This window comes from Alligator sinensis, unplaced genomic scaffold (assembly GCF_000455745.1).
Source record: "Alligator sinensis unplaced genomic scaffold, ASM45574v1 scaffold293_3, whole genome shotgun sequence".
NCBI lineage: Eukaryota > Metazoa > Chordata > Crocodylia > Alligatoridae > Alligator > Alligator sinensis.
The window spans coordinates 126,114-146,171 of NW_005842604.1; the positions used below are offsets into that span (position 1 = coordinate 126,114).

The window sequence follows — 20,058 nt, forward strand, 5'->3', positions numbered from 1 at the left end:
TTTGGGCCTTCTGGAACATGCTTTTTATCATTTGGCTGATAACCCAGACAGCAAACAGCCTTGCTCTGTAGTAACACTGACTGGCCAAAAGCCAAAGTGTGTAGCACGTAGTAAAAATCCTTGCCTATGAAAAACAGTTAAACCATGGTGTGCTGCTTTAGGAACTGTCCTTGCCCTATGTGTGCTGCAGAGAGAGGATATCTGCTACCTTGTACTCCAGCCAGCTATCAAAAACAAGGTCCCTAAGTCAGCAGCACTAACAGTACACTTGCAGCAACAGCTAATCACAAGAAAGCTCACCCTGATTGCCCTTAAGATGCAATTTGAGTCCTGGAAAAGTTGCCTGAATGGGATGATGCTAACCATGTAAATGAGTACTTTTGTCTCCAGGGCAGAGGTTTAGGTACCCATTCTGGGTTTAAAACCACTAGTGACATTGTATCACTAATATACTTTCTACCAGTAAAGAGAACAGCTTTTAAGGGAAAGAATGTTTAAAAACACTTTTAAAAACAGCTTTTAATCTTAAATTGCCCCAAACAACTAGTGCACCTTGAACTTGTGCCACACATCAAAGTCTTCTCAAAGTCTTCTATGGGAGTGATCCCACACCCACACCCCTCAGCTCACACTTGTAACTTCCCCCATACTTTGGGGTTTTATCTTCTGTGCAGGCAAGGGGTAGTCTTTATTAAGGCTTAGAAAGTTGCTGGCAGATCAATTACTCTTGAAGACTGAATCCCTGAATGACAGAGTCCTTCCTGACTGGCTGTGCAAAGGTTGAGTAGCATTTCATTTGACTTAACTCTTGTAAATGACTTGCAGGGGAGGGGCTGAAGGAAAAGCACTACAAGTAACATCTACCAGACATCCCCAGGACAGTAATTAGGATGCCCAGAACCACAGCAAACCAAAGCTCTTATACAGCCTACTCTGCTGATATGAAAGAAAACCAACCAAACATTTCCATTAGCAGAAAATGATCGTCCAGCACTTGGAGTTGCCTGCTACACGATGAGGCTTCCAGAAGGCCGGGCTGCCCATGCATCCTGCTCATTCTGCCAAGTCAAGGCTGTAGGAGTGTCATACAACTGCAAATCCTGAGCTGTGCCTAAAAGTGGAAGGCTCCAGCTTCTCCTGCTACATTGACCCCTGCAGTAAGAACTTCAAGTTCCCATTACTGCACAAGTGGTGAATCTGTATCCAGCTTGTGCAAGCGAGGCAGCCCCCAGCTCATGTTCAGGGGAGAATATAGTTGATGCGCTGGGACACTGATTTACAGCCCTGGGCAGAGAAAAGCCTCTTGTCTTTAGGCACAAATACCATCATTCTGGCCACCTCATCGAGTGCTGTCTCTGTGTATGGAAGTCCCTGGGCCACGAAAGCATCTCGAGCACACAGCTTCACATGATGAAACTCCAGGGGCAAGAATGGCACAAAGAAGTCAATGAGGTTCTCTTCAAGAAGGTGACTATGGGCAAAGGCAGTTCCTGCAATGAAAGACAAACCAACAAGGACACTTAGTCAGATGCTATGGAAGGATGTGCAGAGAGAAGGTTCTCAAGAAGAGTGATTTGCTAAGTGAGCTCTGGCTCTCAAAAGCTTATGCATTTCTGATTTAGTCTATAAGATGCCTATTGACCCTGCATTTAGCAGTGTATTATGGAGCTGTTTGTGCTGCCTGAGATGGAAGATGCAAATAATAATGGAACTTTACTAACCAGTTGGCTATTAAGGACATAGTTCAGACCTCCTACAGTATGCTGTTTTTGTAGTTAGTTCCATTTTGCTGGAATTTACTTATAGGCATCCCTTGGTAAATGAAAGGTCCTTCTGTACTGAAGGAAGGAGTCTTGGATGCAACTCAGATATTCAGCTGGGAAAGGGAATGAGGCGCATTTCACAGCTTGCCACTTCCCAGTGGGAGGAAATTTGGCCAGAATTTACAGTTTCTGCAGCTGATACATGGAACCTGCTTTCATCACTAGGGACAAGTTGTGCTTGCCTCAAAGATAGTTTCAGGACATTATCACTACTAGGTTGTTTTTCATGAGTAAGTGAGGGAAAGTCAAAAGGGAAGATGTGGTAAGCATACTCAGCCCTAATTTAGGTGCCTGGCTTCCCTTTCAGCGCAGATGTAGAGGCACCTAGGAACAGGATTTACAAGAGCCAGGATCTGCTTAAGCTCACCAGCAGGAAATGCTGGGGAGAAGAGATGGGAAATGTGCCCTAAGTCTGCCTCCCCAATCTGGGCCCACAAGTGAGAAGGGCATCAGCACACACTGAATGGTAGCAAGAAAAATTGAGCAGCTCAAATAGGACTCCATGGTTATGGACATGTCTGACTACAGCAGCAGGTGCCTACAGGGGCATTAGGGTGCTTGCAGCCCACCTCCCAACAACCCTGAGTCTAGCGCTGAATGGCTGTAGATAGGGAGAACCCTGACCCCCAAAACAGTGTGGAGTAAGTTAGGTTGCTGTGCTGCAAGTGCCCTCAGTGCTGTCTCCAGCTCCGACCAACACAGAGACGTTCCGATGGCAGAACTCTAAAATGGCTCCACAGCAACTGGTGCAGTTACCTGGGGACTCCTTCAGCTCCATCCGCAGGGGCTGTTCTAAGTAGTCCATGGTGATTTCTTCCCTGGCCCGTCCAGCTCGCCAAAAATCCAAAGCCACTTCATTGATGGTGTTGCCACCACTATTACTGGGAAGGGAAGGAACAGTTTTAACTCCTATTTCCCACAGCAGTGGGGGCCAGCCTTTCTGGCAGGTGTGCCACAAGTTAGCCCAGCACTCATCCTCTTCTCCTGCCCCATCTGCTGCTCTGCTTTCTGCTTCTTGTCCTGTGCTCTCTGCCCTATCTGCCGCATGTCGCATCCCACGCACAGCAGCTTCCCATGCCAGTTCTAGCACACATGCTGCAACTTGGCCACCCTCACATCCCACAGAATCACACTTTCTCCAGTACTAGTCAACCAGCATATGCAGCCTTCTGCCCTAGGCCCATGTCTCGGGGTGCTCTGCCTGTTCTGTGGAAAAGCTAGTGCTCAAGTCTAAGGGACATATTGAGGGACCTGTGTTCTTCCTCCAAGAAAACCAGGCTCCTTTTCTACTGGATTCCCAGGTCTGATTTAAGGGGAGTCCCCTCCTCCCAGACAGCTGCACACAATGGAGAGCGCGCAGAACTGGGTAGCCTCCTCCAGGGGAAGATGGAGAAGACTGGTGGATACATACATGGTTCTCCCTACCCATCTCAAGAGGCTCTGGGAACTCTGGAAATGGTGGTGTGGGGAGTAGATGTTCACTCCCTCATAGCTGAAGCTCTAGAAGGCTCTGCTATTTTCCCCTATGAGCTCCAATGCCTATTTTCACTCTCCCAACTCCTCTGCTAATGGTTAGTTTGCTTTCTGTCCTGAGAGCTGCTTCTCCCACCTTTCTCCCTGCAACTGGCCAGGACAGAAGCCTTTTAGCACTGGAGATATATTATTCTCCGCTTTGGGACTTGAGCCATAGAATGGTTTGGTGTTGAGCTTGGCAGGTGAGTAACAGCCAAGTCAAGCAACATTCCTGTAAGAGGCCTGCCAGACCTGGGCCATCAACCTGGATGTTAACCTGTCCCTTCATGTGGCTTCTGATAGTCACCTGAGAAATAAGAAGATGGACCTCCCGCAGTCCACCTGGCCGATGCTGTCATAGTGATCCACGTACGGTTTGATGGTATCCAGCAGGTCTGTGTGAAGCTTCTCTGCCTCATCAAAGATAAACAGGGCCTGCTCACAGAGCTTCACCGTCTCACTGATTTGCTTCTTCAGCTGAACCTGCAAATCAGCACAAAAGCCACGTGAGCTGCCAGGCAGAAGTGATAGCTAGGACTTGGGTGGGGAGTAGAGTCCTGCATGAAGGGCAAGTAATGTTCACTTCCAGCACCACCCCACCATGGGTGAGGGTGTACCTGTCAAGCATCCTGCTTTCAGGCAGCCTCTCATGCTCCCATCCCTAAAGGAGGTGTAACAAGTGGAGCACGAGTCCTGGGCAAACCCTGCAGGAGATCTGGGGGAGGAGGAAAGAGGTGGATGGGTGGGTGTTTGTTCCAAGAGCAGAGGAGAGTTCAGGGAGGGGGATGGTGCACAGCAGCCTTACCCAAGCCAGGGACTCCTCAATGGTCCCCAGCTGAGCTGCTGCCACCCATGTATACTCTGGTTGTCCTGGCTCTTAAAGCTGCAGCAGCCGCCAGGGACTGCTGGAGTTCCCAGGATGGGTAAGTCGTGGGCTTGCTCTTGCTGCTGGAGTACAGGCTCTTCTGGGGGTGTGGGGGGGGGGGTGTGGAGGCAAATTCTAGCCCCATTCCTAACTGGATGCCTGGGGCAGGTGCCTCTCGCTCCCCTCACTACACTTCTGATCCCTAATCTGAATACAGCAGCTGTGAGCTTGCCACTAGCCAGCATACACCAGCTTGTGGGGAGCAGCATTGGGTTCTCCCTCATCCAGTGCTCCTGCCCTTCTCCTTTGCCACAAGCTGTGCCAAGTTTGGGACTGAACAAGCAGTAAGGGATTCCCCTGCTGTGCCCGCACAGCAGATTTGCCCAGCTCTCACCTTGTAGGAGTCCAAGTACCCAGGATGTGGGAAGTGAAAAAGTGAGATAAAGACTTTAACACACTCGCTCTTCAGCCCATCTCGGTACAGGTGATCAGCAATCATCCGCGCCACAAAATTCTTCCCGGTGCCTGACCAGCCGTGGAACGACAGGGCCAGCGCCTTCTCTGGCTGAGGGCGCTGCAGTAACCCTCTCACTGCTCTCAGAATGACCTTCCTTGCCAGGTGCTGCCCATGCAGCCTCCTGTTCAGGTCGGACTCTAACCCTGGAGAATGAGAGCACGCGGCATTAGCACCAAGCTCCCTGTAAGCAGTCTGGCAGGAACAAGCACAGAGGCTGCTTTGCAGCATTTTTGCCAAGAGCTGAGCCTTTCTACCTTGCATTGCTGGAGGAAAGGCATCATTGAGGGGACTCTGCGCAGCAGTATTAATGTAGGGCCAGACTGGAAGACAGCACATCTAACCATCTGATCACAGGGCTGGAGATCATGACTTTGAAGCTCCATTCCTAGGTTTGCCACTGACCAGGGCAAGTCACTTAACTTCTCCCTGACTCAGTTTTCAACTCTGGAAAATGAGGATGATACTTAATGCCTGCAAAAGAGCACTGAACTCTTCAGGTGCAGTTGTTTGGCCTGGATTATCAGGCCACTCCTGGCTGGAGGCACTTTTACATGGGCTTCCTCAGTATTTGCCTTTAGGACTGGGATTTGGAGAAGGGGAATGGCTTAGCAGCACTCATGGGACAGGGTTGCCTCTCCCTTCCATACAAAGGGGTGACTGGGGAGCAATGGCAGCATCTTAGGACCTCCAGAAAGTCCTTGGCCCTGGACCCTTCAGGTTTTGCAGTAAGATAAGGGACAGTGCATCCCACTTCCACAAGGCAGAGAACATTCTGAATGGGACCAGCCATGTTTCCCCCAGCACTGCAACAAGCTCAGCACCTGGGTAAGAAAGGCCATTTGCCCTTAGCTATAGAGGCTGAGAATCAGGTTTTTACTCCAGCCGACTAGAAAACCCTCTCAGGTACCCTGTTACCATGGGATCTGGGCAGCACACAGCCTTCACTGCATTAATGGCAGGGTGGTACTGTTATCCCCATTTTACAGAGGGGACAACTAAGGCACAGAAGGGACTAAGTGATTTGCCCAAGGTCTCACACAGGGATACCATGGTAGAATTGACTCCAGGTCTCCCAAGTCCCAGCATAGGACCCCTCCCAACATTGGGCCTCTCTCCAGGGCCTTTACCTGTGATGTTGTTGGTTACTCTGCAGTCTCCTGTCTCACAGCATTTGCTGAAGCTACAGTACCAGCTGGATAACATCTCCAGGGGCAAACTCCACCCTAGGAAAGGAGTACCAGTAAGAAAGGAAAGGGACCAGCAGAGTGTTTGCATCTTGGGAGATAAGCTCTTCACTCTCATTCTTGTGTTACCCAGGCACATGCTAGATGTCAGACACCAGCACTTGTAGCCACAAAACAACCACCAGTGACATGGTATCCACCATGACACATAGCAGGTACTGGATGGAGGCCAGCTGCCCCATTATGCGTGTAAACATGACCACCCCCCGAGAAGAATGCTAGAAGGGGAGGCAAAAAGCCAAATACAGACTGCCATGTTGCCACATTAGGCTAGGCTTTCTCTAACCCTGCTGGAGAGAGACCGCTGCCTTGCCCCACATGATGCGTCTTGGATACAACTACATGAGCCCCAGTAAATGAATCTCATCATGGTCAGGGCCTCAGCACTGCCTGACAACTGCTAGTGCTTTACCCTCTGGGTGTATGAAAGCAGTGTGTTAATGCTGCCAACGACAGCACACGCCAATGAAACCTCATGTTACCAGCAGTAATGAACCTAGAGACATACAAAGGCACCACCTGAGGTACAGCAGCACTTCACCTGCCCACACAACAGACACTGGCTTTGGTAGCAAGAAATCAGTGCACACCTGATTCGTAGTTGAAGCGTACTGACAAGTTAGTTTAGCTGCTGTCAGACAATATAATGGGCCTGTGATGACTGACAATGGCTGAGCAATCCCAGCGTGGGCATTAGTCCGTTTCACCCAGTGGTAGTGATGCTTCCCATCTGAGCCCATGGTGCAAGGGGTAGTGTGCATCAGCACAGCCCCCCCAAGCTGACAGCACCAAACCCAAGAGATGCTTTACACAGAAGAGCATTGGCTGCAGGCAGGGGCATAGAGGGGGATGTCTACATCCATCATTACTAAAGCTAGGGCAGGGAGGCAGATATGCGACAGCTCCTTACCCTCTTGATCCATGTCAGCCTGCTCGTCTTCCTCTCCTTCGCAGCTTGCCTGCCACAGTCCACAAGCCAGGTACTGCCAGTACTGCCTGGACAGGGCGTGCATGGTGCCAAGGTGCCTCTTCATGGTCTCGTCGTGGCCAAGCTGCATCCCCTTCCCTATGGTGTGTGTCTGGTCTTCCTTGGGTCCCCAGTGCCTGCCTCTCCCTACAAGCCCATCAGACCTCCACAGCAACAGGAAGAGGGCACAAGTCAGCAGAGGGAGATGGGTGGGACCCCAACCCACCATGGTCACGGAGGCAGGACTCAGTCTAAGCAGCACCCTCCCCCTCCCTCCCTCCCTCCCACCCACCCCAGCTGACAGCTGCTCTTGATCTCACACAGCCCAGCCTAACTTTGCCCCCGGATTTTTCCGTTTGCCTTTCAATTGCTAAGCTGCCAGACCAGTGATCTCACTTCCCCTCTGTCTGCTATTGGAGTTGCCTTGGGGACCAGCTGCTCTGTTCCAGTGACACAACAGTTGGGCAGCAGCAGCAGTGAGGTCTGTCAATGTATAATGGGAGGGTGCGGTTCAGTTGCTCCTCCCACGTCTGGAAGGGAAGCTGGGGAAGGAACTGCTAAGAGCAGCTGCCTGCTTAAACCTGCAGAGACATGACATCCCCGGTGTTTAACCTGGGCTGGCAAGGCCCTGGGCATATCTGGGGTAGGAAGGGGGGCAGGGAAGGGGTGCACCAGCTCTGCAACAGCTCAGGCAAGTCTACTGAATATGAGGTTCTTTCACTATAGCTCTCACAGTGGCACGCAGGCCGCCTCCTGCTCTCATGCCTATGATGCCACCACTTTGCCTGACAGCAACTGATCCCCCCCACAAGCCCTCCCATTCACTCGCACCCTCTGCCTGCAGTGATCTGGATGTGCCGGGGGGAGGGGGGGATTCTGCTCCTTAAGTCAGCTGGGTCCCCTGACTCCCTTTCCCGGGGCATAGTAGAGACAGCTTTTCTCTCTGTTTCGAGTCCTAAGCTGCCTAAACCAGCAGGGGCCCCTCCTGGGCCAGCATTTTCCACTGACTTACATTCTCCTATGCCATTGTATCTCTATCAGTCATTTTCAACCTGGGTGCCAGGACACCCTGGATGCCTTGAAATCCTTGCAAGGGTACAAAAGGGGTGGGGAGCATGCCATGCAATGTTAGCACTGTCAGGTGAGCAAATGTGACTCAAGATGAACCCAGGGATTTAAAAGAGAAATCCAGTGTCATAAACATTCAGCCCTGCTGCAAGCTTTCTGAGTTCTTTGATCAGAAGAATTGGTCTATTATTTTTCCATAGTCAAAAGTGAGTGAAAGCAAAGACCTGACATTTTCCAAGGCAGGGGCCTTGAGCCAAAAAGGGTAGGAAAACATTGATCAGTATAGACCTGCATACCCTCAGGGACTGCCCTCCATCCTGGAAGCAGAAGCTGTAGCTGCTTCCCATGCAGGAGAAACTGCGGCCAGCGCTGCTCCCTAGCGACCGCAGAAAGGATACCGTTTTATTCTTTTTTTTCCTTAAGCAGAGACAGGTAAAAATTTCATTGCCCAAAAGTTTGTGTGACAGACAAGGCTTTTCCAGGAATAGATTTTATTTTTGCAAAATCAGGAACTGAGATAAAGGAAGGAAGTTTTATGACCAAGGAAGATTTTATTGCCTTTAACACACGATTCTACTGACACTGGAATGCAGCTCTCCTTAAGCAGCAAAACAGAAATTAGAACCCGAGTGTGAAGCTACCAGAGAGGAGTGATGAATAACATCTGCAGAAGAGGCCGGAAGAGAATTCAAGACCTTGACAAGACGGCATTTTTGTCCCTGCAACTTACCATCTTTGAGTCTTATACTAAGTAGGCGCGTCCACACGTGCACATTTACCATGCAGCAACCTAAGTTACTGCACAGTATGGGTGTGCCTCTACACGTGCATGCCCATACTGTGCAGTAACTATGGCAACTTATGCTGACTTGGGTGTAAATTTGCTACCTGCATCATTCAGGTAGCAAATTTACGTCTGATTAGTTACTGTACAGTAATGCATGTGTAGACGTGTTACTACACAGTAACAGTGTGTGTGTGTGAACTGACTCGGGACCAACTTTACTCCCAAGTCAGTCCAAACACAGCATTACTGCACTTTAATGCTTGCACGTGTAGACGCTGGGCCTAAATCTGCTTACTGCACAGTAATTTACTGTATAGTAAATTTAATGTGCAGTAAATGCACATGTAGATGTGCCCAGTGAAACTGTAAGAGTGCTTGTACTAAAGCTTTGGGTTTTTTCTACATAGTTCCAAGTGTCTATATGTTTGATACAGCCTCACCCTAGTACTGGGATGTAATAAACCAGTATGTGACTAATCACTTTCCAGAACCCTTAAGTGAAAGGCGATGGGGAACCTAATTGATCTCTGTTTTTAAGTACCAAGTATCAGAAGCCTATAAGGCTCTGGTTTCAGTTGCCTGTGTCTCAGACCTAAAGGGGCCTAAAGGAATAAAAGCTCAAACTGATGCCAAAGTGCTATATTCAAAACCCGCTGCCCTAACTTCTTGTGTAGTGTGGTACTCTGGCATAATATAATTTACAAAATCAACATCATCAGTAAAATGCTTCAAAAAGAATCACAGAAAAGTAGGGCTGGAAGAGACTCAGGTCATCTAGTCCACCTCCCCACTAAAGGCAGGATTATCCCTATCTAAACCATCCTAGACAAGGGTGTGTCTAGTCTAGTCCCAAAAACTCCAGGGGTGAGCTGGAGTAGAAATGGATACTGAACAAACCATACAAGCCAGCTTAAAGCCTCAAAGGATTTCCTTGTAAATTACTAGGGATTTGCAAGTGCCATGACCTCTGCTAAGCTACTGGCTGAAAAGCTGGAAATTGAAGCTAGTTAACCACAAGAAAGGCAGTGCAAAGTACAAGCCAGAAAGAGAATGTTTGATTATGAGGCAACAGATGCACTAATCCAGAACGGAACTACAAAGTCAATGGTTTCTATTATGTCTTGGATACTGCCAGTCACCTGAGGGAAGATTGTCATGACCTGAGAATACAATAAGCAGCAATTCTCCTCCCGCCCCTAAAGGTCTCTCTATAAAGGAAATCCTGTAACCACAAACTAAATAAGGTTTTAATCCTGGGAAAGGTGGGATGGTCAGTAAGAAACATGTCACAGAGACCCAGGGCCAGCCCAAAGAGGGTACAGGGCCTGGGGCAAATCAGTATTGTGGGGCCCCCTTAACACCGTGTGGGGCCTGTGGGACCCCTGCAAAAGCAAGGCATGGGCTGGGGTCTCTCCTGCACCTGGCAGGAGGGGAAGCCTCTGTGCTTCTTCTGTGGCATGGGGCAGAGCCACAAGCACCAGGCAGGCCTCACGGGAGGGGCCTCAGCTGCTCCACCCAGCTCCGCAGGGCTCCCCAAAGCGCAGGGCCTGGAGCAGTTGCTTCAATTTGCCATACCCTAGGGACGGCCCTGCAGAGACCAATTCCCTGAAAACCAGACTTAAAATCCCCAGACTACTGAGCAGACACACTGCGCTCTTTTATTACCTACTAGGGTTAGCACAGGCTCACTTGTTTAATATCTTCCCCGCCCATCACATACCCCTGCCCTAGGAGTGCTCACAGTCTGGGATTCATGTCAAAAACACTTGACTAATGATAAAATGCAACCACCACTTTTCACATAAGTTTGGCGATTCATTCATTTCAGCTGGTTGGAAAGCAGAGCAATGTTAGTGTGAGAAAGCCAGTAAGTAATAAGGCCATCTAGAGGCTGCTATAAATACTACAGGCTTAATCAAAACCTACAGGGCTTTCCAGATGGACTAAAAAGAAAAGCCGCTGGTGAAGACTTCAAGTCACTGAGCTACGTACAGGATTTACTAGCTGAACTTTGGTTTGCCTTGACAAGGATCACGGTCTCTTCTGACTTTAGCATTTCTAAAACTCAGTAGCTTGTCGGTGCTACTCCCAACCCTCAATCCTAAACAGTGAGTTGTAACAGAATTAAGCTGAGCTGCCTGTAACTCAGCACTCATCATCATCACAAAAATGTAAATTTAAATTGAAGTTTTAAAGCTGGTTTCATTAAAATTGTGCAAAACTACTTGCAAAATGAGCAGACACAAATAAGGCAATACAAATTTGTTCTTACTAACTGTTTTATATCAAGCTAAATGAATATAAACCAATCAGACTGTCCTCACCAATATATGCTGCCTCAGTCCTCATGCCTTCTCCGAGATGAAGGCTTCGGGTTTCAACAGAAGTTGCAGCTGCAAAAAAAAGCTACCCAGTTAACACACACCTCTCAGTTACTCTGGGCAAAATGATTAGCCTAAGGAGGTAAAAGAGCTACTGAGGTTGGCTGTCTTCCACATAACAGCATTGGGGTGCAATTTGTAATGTAAAATATTTGTGCTCTGGAGACCACCTGGATATGGACAGACTCCTCTGAGGAGCCCACTTGAGAAACATTTCCTTTGCTGAACTACAACAGCTTTTTGCAACTGCATTCCATGCAGTCTCAATCCTGAAAGCACATTTTTGGCAAATATATGATTAACACCATTACTGAAGGAACAACTGCCAAACACAGCAGCAAACTCTCTTGAAAGTTTCGGTCACCACGTGCGTTGGAAACCACAGCAACAGAGACTTAAACAATCCAGGAGCGTTGCTTTATTAAAATCTTTATTCACACAATGCAGAGTCTGACCCTGGGCACACAAGTAGAAAGTCACAATTTGTTTTGTTTTCTTCTTAACAACCTCAGTTTGTGCAGCTGCTCCCAAGGGCAGTCCTCTGGCAGTTCCGAAAGAGGTGCTTGTTTCAAGCGTTTCGCTCCAGCTGCCGCAGCAAATAATTTACCTTCTTAATAAATTATTAGTTTTCAGTTGAATTTTGCTTGGCAAGATGCATACTCCAGTTCATTAGATGCCCACAGAAGAGCAGGTTTCAGTGTTCCCTCCATGCTGACTGCTGACTCAGGAGGCAGGAGATAAACAGCAGCAGGCTGATGGCGCTCTTTTAAATTGGTTCTTGATTTCTGTGCCTCGGCCCTCAGACCATTAATAACATCCCCAAAACAACCACCTTTTAACAGTGTGGGCCAGTCATTTATTGTATGCACCTATAAGACTGAAACCAAATGCAATGAAAGGATTTAATAAAAATCTCAATGACAGAGCCTAGCATCTGCCCACAAATGAGGGGCAAGACTGACCCTGTTGGCATAGTGATGACATCATTTCTGCTCTAGGATGGCTTACTAGTTGGAACCAACATTTGATAAGCTCTTTTGCTGGAGGAAAAAAGAACTCTCATTACCAAAATGACTGAATCCAACACTGGCCTCAAAACTGATCCATAAAGCAACAAATCTGGTTTCAAGTAGGGAAGAACAAAGTTTCTTTCTGCTGCCTGAGGTCCCACTGCAAGCAGTCTCTTTTACAGTGCTTTGCCTCTGATGGTCACCATGCAGAGAAAGGGGTACATCTGAACTTACTACAAGAAGATGGAAGCTAGTGAACAAGGCAACAACAAGCTCCTCACACTAATTTCACTTCATTGCAAGATCATATTTTTGAATGAAAACCCAAATGCTAGTAAGAAACTGCAAATCAAAATCCTAATCCCATCCAACATAGACTCCTCCTGACATGTCAGAGTTCAGAGTTTATGCTCCAAAACAGAACAGGGAAAAAACAGGCTTCAGGTGCCAATATTTTCCCTTCCTTCTCCCCTCCTTGCTCAAGTTACTCTGTTTTGTTGGGAGCATGTTATGTCAATACACCACACAATAACTTTGATTTTCTTTAGAATGACTTGTTTGTCACTTCGGGGCTTATTCTGCCACTGTTCCTGATGCCAAGCAGTACTAGAGTCCATATAGCAGACCAACTGAAATCAGACTGTACACAGCATACAATATTAACTCAGTAGTGATGGAAGTAGTTTCTTCCTCAAGCACTGGCCACCCACACGTACAATAACTTAATCCAGTCAAACAGTTGTGCTCTAATGGAAGCCAGAGGACCAATCTGCTCGTTGTCAGGAGAGAACTCACTGAGCAAACAAAGTTAGCCTTTAATGAGTGGATTCACTGCTTGTGAAACTGGAATAGACAGGCACTAGTTTAAAGACCAGCAAATGGCTGAAAACAACTATACAAAACCACAACTGTCAGTGCACCTCAGCCCTCACCAGTCACATACACTACTATTCCAGTCCCATGCCTAATTTTGGGCAAAAGACCTGTGATATGGATTGTTGTCCGAAGGGGAACTGAAACAAGACTGCACTCACATTCAGGTGGAAAGTCAGCGTTGACATTATTACAGCAATTCCCCTTTCAAGACACTTTGTCTAAACAACCCCATCTTTGAATAACACCAGTTGCATTTTCAGTCACCTCCTGTGTCAACAGGCATGTTCAGCTATAACACTAACCTGTTTTTACTTCTACCTTGTTGTACTCCAGGAACACACCACCCTGCTGTGGAAAGGAAAATTTCTTCATCTACCAGCCACACCAGTGCAGAGACAACCCCAGATTCAAATGAGCAAATGCATTTACATTGTAGAAGGCTGGGAAAGGCAGTGCAATGGAGGCCAACTTGCTGCTCTTTTTCTTGTGTCCAGTAAAACAGTGCATGCAAAGGGATTTCAGTTCAGCCCTGCTATTAGGGGGAAGATTTAGAGAGGTTTTGTGCTATTTTCTCATACTTACAAACTGATGCAAGGCCAGTAGGAATAGACTGCAAAATCTTCTTTTCCTTCTCAAGCTCTGCATTTAAATCCTTGGTTTATCCCAACTGAGATGAACTTTGTGGCCCTAAGTTAGTGGCTTTTATACTCTACTGAAGGCTGACCCAATACGAGTATAAGTGTATAACAAGTCAAGAATGAGGTACACAGACAGCTACACAGCAAAACCTGAGCAGAACTTGTCAATCTTACGGCAGGCCCCATTATTCATTAGTATCAGGTTTCTCTTACATTAATTTATCTCAAACTGGTACCAGGTGGGATTTCCGAGACAACCCCACCAGGGAACAGGAAATAGAAGGAAGCTGACTAATGTTGCTCATAGTTTAAGAACTCAGCCACATGAAGGGCCAGGTAGAGGGAAGGACTGATAAGCAGATGTCCAGCCATCTGTAAAACCAGCAGCACCGAAAACTGTAATCACTGTTCTGAGTGAGAAGGACTTTAGCCCTTCATGAGATACATGAACAGGGAGCAGAGCCCACCAACCAATGCTCTCTACTCTTCAAGACCCGTTTGCAACTGTTGGTTAATTGAGAAGTTGGTGAGGAGCCTTTTTCTTGTTTGAATGATCCAGGCAGCTATCCCTGTTTACAGGGCCTATGTCAAGGGGGATAAATTAGCTACATGGAACCTGTTCCTGAGTGGATTTTATCCTGCTTCTCAGCTACAATTCAAGGAGAAATTTGGTTGATGTGGATGAAGAATGATGGGGATATTTTCTCTGTGCAGACCTTGCTATAGTCCTTATAAAATAGAAAGTAGCAGTTGGTCCAGGTAGTAATTTCCTCTGGGAACTTGCATTAACTTGTAAGCATGTGCTGTAAAACAATCCTATCCCCTCCTTCATCTTTCAGCCTCATGGGTGACTTCACCAGGACTCCAATGGCAACACTGAATTATCACCACAGGTGAAGCAGGCCCCTCTTCCCAGCTTTTAAGTAATGAAGGGATAACTGAGCTCTAGATGCATCTTCTCTCACCCCTAAAAGGTGTTCATAAGAATGTTCCACCCCAGGAGGGAGTGCAAGCATTCAGTTTAATAATTATTTTATTTACCACTTCCTCTTTTTTAAAAGAAGTAGTAAAATACCTAACCAGCTCATAGCTGATTATATACAACCCTGAATCGGACTAGAACCTCATAGGAGCATACTGGAAGTGGGAGGCAGGGAAATGAAGGGGAAGAGAACTGTAATTGTTCATCTCCGTTATCCCCTACAGAACCAGTCCATGTATTGATCTCTGTACTCCACTCTTCCATTAACACCAGGAACTGTATTTTCCCAGTGCAACATCCACCTGTGGCAATGAACACTCCATAATGCCCAAACTGCCACTTCAGATACCCAGCTGTCCGAAGGCTCCCAAACTTTCTACCTTCTTTCAGTGCTGCCAGCTCAAGATAAAAAAATCCCCATCACCTTTTATCTCTGACTCAGAAGCTGTTCCATTCGTTTCCAGTCCATCCTGGCCACAACCATTCAGAACTGATTGTGCTGTTTTTCTATCATTCATGTTTTAAAAAAGGAGTTTCATCTGTTTCCCATTAAAATTACAAATGAGATAGAGTCATCCTGTCTTCTACCAGTACAACATCTGGCCCAAACTGGTCTGTGCACTGCTTCACTGTAGCTAAGATGCTCAAGAGCCGCTGGTCCAGGGCATCCAGGTGAGGGTCAGAGAGCACTGGTGAGACAGGGTCATGAGACATGGCAGTTTTTAAGGCAGACTTCAACACTCCGTTCTTCAGGTAGTTTAGCCTGTTCCAGGTGGAAACCCGGATGCTGGAAGAGAAAGAAATGAATGTCACACCAGCGCACACAGGTCTTTCCAAGTTAAGGTCCCAAGAACGTTTCCATAAAGCCAGCTTGCTGAGGGATCTGTTACAATGTGGTTATGCCTAAATAGATAGGAGTAAGTCATGTAATGACTGAGTCCCTCCCTGAATTCAGCTGCATTTATAACATAAGCAAGACCTAAAATGTTTGGTAGCAAATGAAAATGAAGGGATAATCATCAAATGTGATGCAAATCTCCTTCTGACAGCTAGTAAGGAAGCTCTGAGATGGTTAGATCTTGGAACCTTCCAGACAGAGCTGGCAGAAGGAACAAAGTGAATCTGGCTGCTAATCAAAAGCAACATTTGGAGATAGCTCACTGCTACTCTAGTCAGAACTTCACCGGCCAAGGATCAGTCACAGCTCAGAAAAGGATCACATGATTACTATTCCATACAAAGTCAATGCTTTCTACTTTGCCATTTCATCTCTCAGATTTGAATTGTTTTCTTCTAGGGAATCTTCTGAGGTTCCTTCCATCCCGCTGTTGTAAACTTTGTTTCAGCTGATGTCCTGATACCTGATGGTGTCCAAAAGTTGCAACACTGAGTCCCTGAGTATGAGGGGAAAGGTGGTAGCATCAGTGTTATACAGTACTACTTATACTCAGGGGACTGACAGTTCCATAATAAATGCTAGATTTTAGCACAGGTACATGGCTCCTGTGTAACATTCTGTCTGATGGCTTGTCTGTCTAGAGCTGTTTTAGACTGGTCAGAGGAAAGGGTGATCAGAAGAGCTGGGAGGTGCAAGGAAGGATGTGGAGTTTCCTCTGAACCTCTTTTCTAGGCATGTGTTTGGAGGAGTTCAGGATAAGAGAGAGAGACTTCGAAGGTCCACACAAAACAAGAAATAAAAACATTAAGTAACTATGGAAAAAGGGAAGTTAAGTGACTTATCAAAAAGCCTTCAATTCATTTCATACTGCTACTGAAATTTCAGTTTTTGACAGACTTCAGTGTGCTACACAAACTGGTGGGCTTACACAAGAGCTTAAGTCAAGTACCGTACATATGGCTCTGCTTACAATATACAGGGACTGAGCTCCTGATTCATAGATTGTAGTCGGAAGGGACCACAATGGATCATTGTGTCCGGCCCCCTGCCCCTGGAAGGAAAGAGGACCAAGGTCAGATGCCCCCAGCCAGGTGACTCCCTAGCCTCCTCTTGAAGACCTCCAAGCTAGGTGATAGCACCACCTCTCTTGGAAGCCCATTCCAGATCCTGGCCACCCTTACTGTGAAAAATTTCTTCCTAATATCTAACCTAAATCCACTCTCAACTAGTTTACACCCGTTATTCCTAGTCACTCCCTGGGGCGCCTTAGTAAACAGCGCTTCCCCTATTCCCCGTTGACCTCCCCTAATAAAATTTATAGGAGGCCATAAGATCTCCCCTCAGCTGTCTCTTGTGAAGGCTGAAGAGATTCAGTTCTCTCAACCTCCCCTCGTAGGGTCTATCACGAAGGCCACTAATCATGCAAGTGGCTCTCCTCTGGACCCTCTCGAGATTCCCCACGTCCCTCTTGAAGTGTGGTGCCCAAAACTGGACACAGTACTCCAACCGCGGCCTGACCAGTGCCGCATAGAGGGGGAGCATCACCTCCTTTGATCTATTAGTCATGCACCTGCTAATGCACAACAAGGTGCGATTTCCACAGGCTCTGAAGAATTTGGGAGACAAACTGGATTCCTGAAAAGCCATGCAAGGTACCCCTGCTGGACTGGCCTATTTTGAAAGCATTTTTCATTTTTCAGGCTGTTTTGTCTCAAAGCAGCATGTTCAGCAAATTAATGCCTCTCTTCCCCTTCTCAAAGCGTCCCTGCATCTCCGTCACTATCTGAACCAGGCATGGCTGCTGTGGTCACTTGATGCACAAATGGTATATTAGGAGTTCTGCAAAATGTGACTGTGGCAATCCTAATCAAACTATGGACCACATAATAACACTCTGCCCTCTATACAAATTTGACAGTGACAGTGCAGAGATACATTCCCTTTCCTCAAGAGCATTAGACTGATTAACTAACCTTAAATTGGACTTAAAACTGTTGCTCCAAGGCAGCCAAATGAAAGAAGACAACAACTGAACAGAACCTTCAAAGCAAAGAAAGGCCTGCCTACTCCAGTGAAGAAGGGGCCACTGAACCCAGTACACACACAAAAAAAGAAAAAGGTACAGGGGGCTGCGGGGGGGAGAGAGAGAGGAGGAGGAGGAGGAATGCAAGTTGCAGGGTCAAAGTGATCAACAGTTCTGAAATCCGATTTCTTCTACAAGTCTATAGAGCAAGCACCACAGACAGCAGCAGTATAACCTTGCACAAACAGCCCTGCAGTTGTCCCTTCTGAACCATGCTGAGGTGCATCTAGGGATGCAGGTGGGTTAGTTGCCATGAATCTCCAGTCCTCAGCTTGTGTCAGCCAGAACTCCAAGTGCAATGCAAACACTTCTCCAGAAGGAACCAGACAGTGACCATCTCATTTCTCAAAAGCCACTGGACAGCTGCAGATAAAGGCTACTAGTCATTACTGAGTTAGAACAGATTTGAACCAGTGACCTAAAAATGAAAGATTCCACTTCCCACAATCAGTCTGCCCAATCCTCCGTACTCTTCACTTTGATTTACTGCTTTAATAAATATGTGTTTCTTAGTTTCCTGAGCGCTCTTGTAATAAATGCATAAAAAGAGCATCTAAGAGAGGTGCATAAATTCAGTGTATAAAATGCAAGTCTCCAGGTTGCCAGAAGACTTAACTGCTACAAATTTCATTGCACCCCTGATTTGACAGTTTCAGAAAAGTACAACCTGTGCTTTACTTACATGCAGCACTGATAAAGAGGAGCTAGGATACTTCTTTCATCCAGGGAGGGGTTTCCAAAACTGAAAGGAAAAAAAAAAAAATCAGAAGCAAATGAACACTCAGCACCCTTTTAAACCGCACCAGGTTTTATAAGGAATTTGAAATCAATACCAGACAATTTCATGCTCCAACAGCTCAAATCATTTAAATGAAAATACAACCAAGCCATGACCAATTTCATATGCAATTACCAACAGTCCATACTAATGCACTTGACAAACAGCAACAGCCACTTCAGCTTATCTAGTCCCTTACTCTGCCCAGACATTTCACAAACACATTGTGAAGGACTTTAATAATATAAGCCTATGCTGCTATGCTAAGAAGGGGAGAAAAGTAAGTTATGAATCTGGCTCAAAAGAGAAAAAGTATCATCCCCCTGACATTGCTAGACAGGGAATGAATGAACAGCCAACTGACACATTCAGATGCTACAGCTGGCCAATCTTAGGCCAACAGTCTGGCATACAAGAAGGTGACTAAATTCAGCCCATTATGATCACTCAACTGAAGAACTGCCAAAAAGACTCCATAGCATATTTCAGGTCTCATCTAAAAAGATGCCAAAGAAACTTTAACCAAAGTTTTTTTTTCTGTCATACATTAATTTTAAATGTTCCTAACAAAAAGCCTGGTCTTTAATAAGGTCCATTTACTAAAAAAGTCTGAAGCTATTCTGCTCAGTTGTCTGAGTTACTAATAAACACAATGTGTCTTAAAGTGCTGGAGTATATTTTTCTATTCTCTAGTCATTAAGGCAGCTAAAAAGGCTTTATACAAACTGTAAAAACCCACTTCCAGGCTTGGGAGGCCCCAAAAGGAAATTATTTTAGAAGGTTATGAGCATATGAACATAGATAACTATAATGTCCTGGGAGTGGGAGGAAGGCACGAGCACCCTCAGGAGGCCTCATGTGCCTCTACACTAATGCTTGTAGTATGGGATGTAAGCAGGAGGAACTGTGCCTCCTGATTGCAAGTAAGAACCCAGACTTAGTAGGGCTCACAGAAACCTGGTGGGACCCTACCTACGACTGGGTAGTGGGCATTCAGGGGTACACCCTATATAGAAGAGACAGGACAGAAAGGAAAGGTGGGAGGGTTGCGCTCTATGTCAAAGAGCACCTCACATCATCAAGGATTAGCTTTGGGTTAGAGGAGGGTCGGGCAGAGACACTATGGGTCAAACTACAAGGGGGGTGTGGCAAAAGGGACCTTACGGTGGGTGTCTACTACAGACCACCCAACCAGAGGGAAGAGCTGGACTGGGACTTCTCCAGTCAGCTTATGGAGGCGGTTAGGTCAAAGGACGTTATTGTCATGGGTGACCTAAACTACCCAGACATTTGCTGGGAGGAGCAGACAGCCAGGTCTGACCACTCGCACAGGTTCCTGGCTGTATTACAGGACCTTCACCTTATCCAGGAAGTGCACAGCCCCACTAGGGGTAACGCCTTGCTGGACCTGGTCCTGGCCACAAGGGATGACCTGGTGAGGGGACTGCAGGTCCTTGACCAACTGGGCAATAGCGATCATCACCTGCTGGATTTCATTATCCAATGCAGGGCGTCTAGGGCTCACACCAAGGCTAAAGCCCTTGACTTCAGAAGGGCCAACTTCAATGAGCTTAGGAGACTAGTGGGGGAGGCACTAAGGGCCCAGAAGGTAGAGGAGATGGGAGTCCA

General features: G+C 46.9%; 2 protein-coding genes across 6 annotated transcripts in view; both read right to left on the reverse strand.

Annotated features, from left to right (window-relative positions):
* Nucleotides 1-501: 501 nt before the first annotated feature.
* TOR3A (torsin family 3 member A) lies at nt 502-11,150 on the reverse strand. 3 transcript variants are annotated; one of them, XM_006033016.3, is made up of 7 exons: nt 11,108-11,150; nt 6,872-7,092; nt 5,845-5,940; nt 4,595-4,860; nt 3,643-3,818; nt 2,580-2,704; nt 502-1,490 (listed from the first exon to the last, which is right to left on the reverse strand). In XM_006033016.3, exons 2-7 carry the CDS (start codon nt 7,017-7,019, stop codon nt 1,240-1,242), a joined length of 1,062 nt encoding a protein of 353 aa, XP_006033078.1. In that variant the 5' UTR covers nt 7,020-7,092; nt 11,108-11,150; the 3' UTR covers nt 502-1,239. The 3 variants fall into 3 exon arrangements, with proteins under 3 accessions (XP_006033078.1, XP_025070557.1, XP_014379862.1); XM_025214772.1 differs by lacking the exon at nt 11,108-11,150 and adding an exon at nt 7,941-8,250; XM_014524376.2 differs by lacking the exon at nt 11,108-11,150 and having other exon boundaries at nt 6,872-7,195.
* A 399-nt stretch (nt 11,151-11,549) lies between these two features.
* FAM20B (FAM20B, glycosaminoglycan xylosylkinase) overlaps nt 11,550-20,058 on the reverse strand; it is a 41,000-nt gene continuing 32,491 nt past the window's right edge. For 2 of the 3 annotated variants that reach the window (XM_025214770.1, XM_025214771.1), the window contains exons 7-8: nt 18,334-18,393; nt 11,550-15,457 (exon numbers count right to left, since the gene is read on the reverse strand). In XM_025214770.1, coding sequence (XP_025070555.1) covers nt 15,226-15,457; nt 18,334-18,393 — 292 coding nt within the window. In that variant the 3' untranslated portion in view covers nt 11,550-15,225. The remainder of the gene's footprint in view (nt 15,458-18,333; nt 18,394-20,058) is intronic. The other variant, XM_006033015.3, reaches the window with a different exon arrangement.

Bases quoted from the DNA above. Each gene is read 5' to 3' on its own strand.
- TOR3A (XM_014524376.2), bottom strand. From the start codon at position 7,157: ATGGTGGGTTGGGGTCCCACCCATCTCCCTCTGCTGACTTGTGCCCTC. The intron at 3,819-4,594 runs GTGAGAGCTGGG...GCTGATTTGCAG, and splicing joins GGTACTTGGACTCCTACAAG to GTTCAGCTGAAGAAGCAAAT. The intron at 1,491-2,579 runs GTAACTGCACCA...CTTTCATTGCAG, and splicing joins GGAGCTGAAGGAGTCCCCAG to GAACTGCCTTTGCCCATAGT.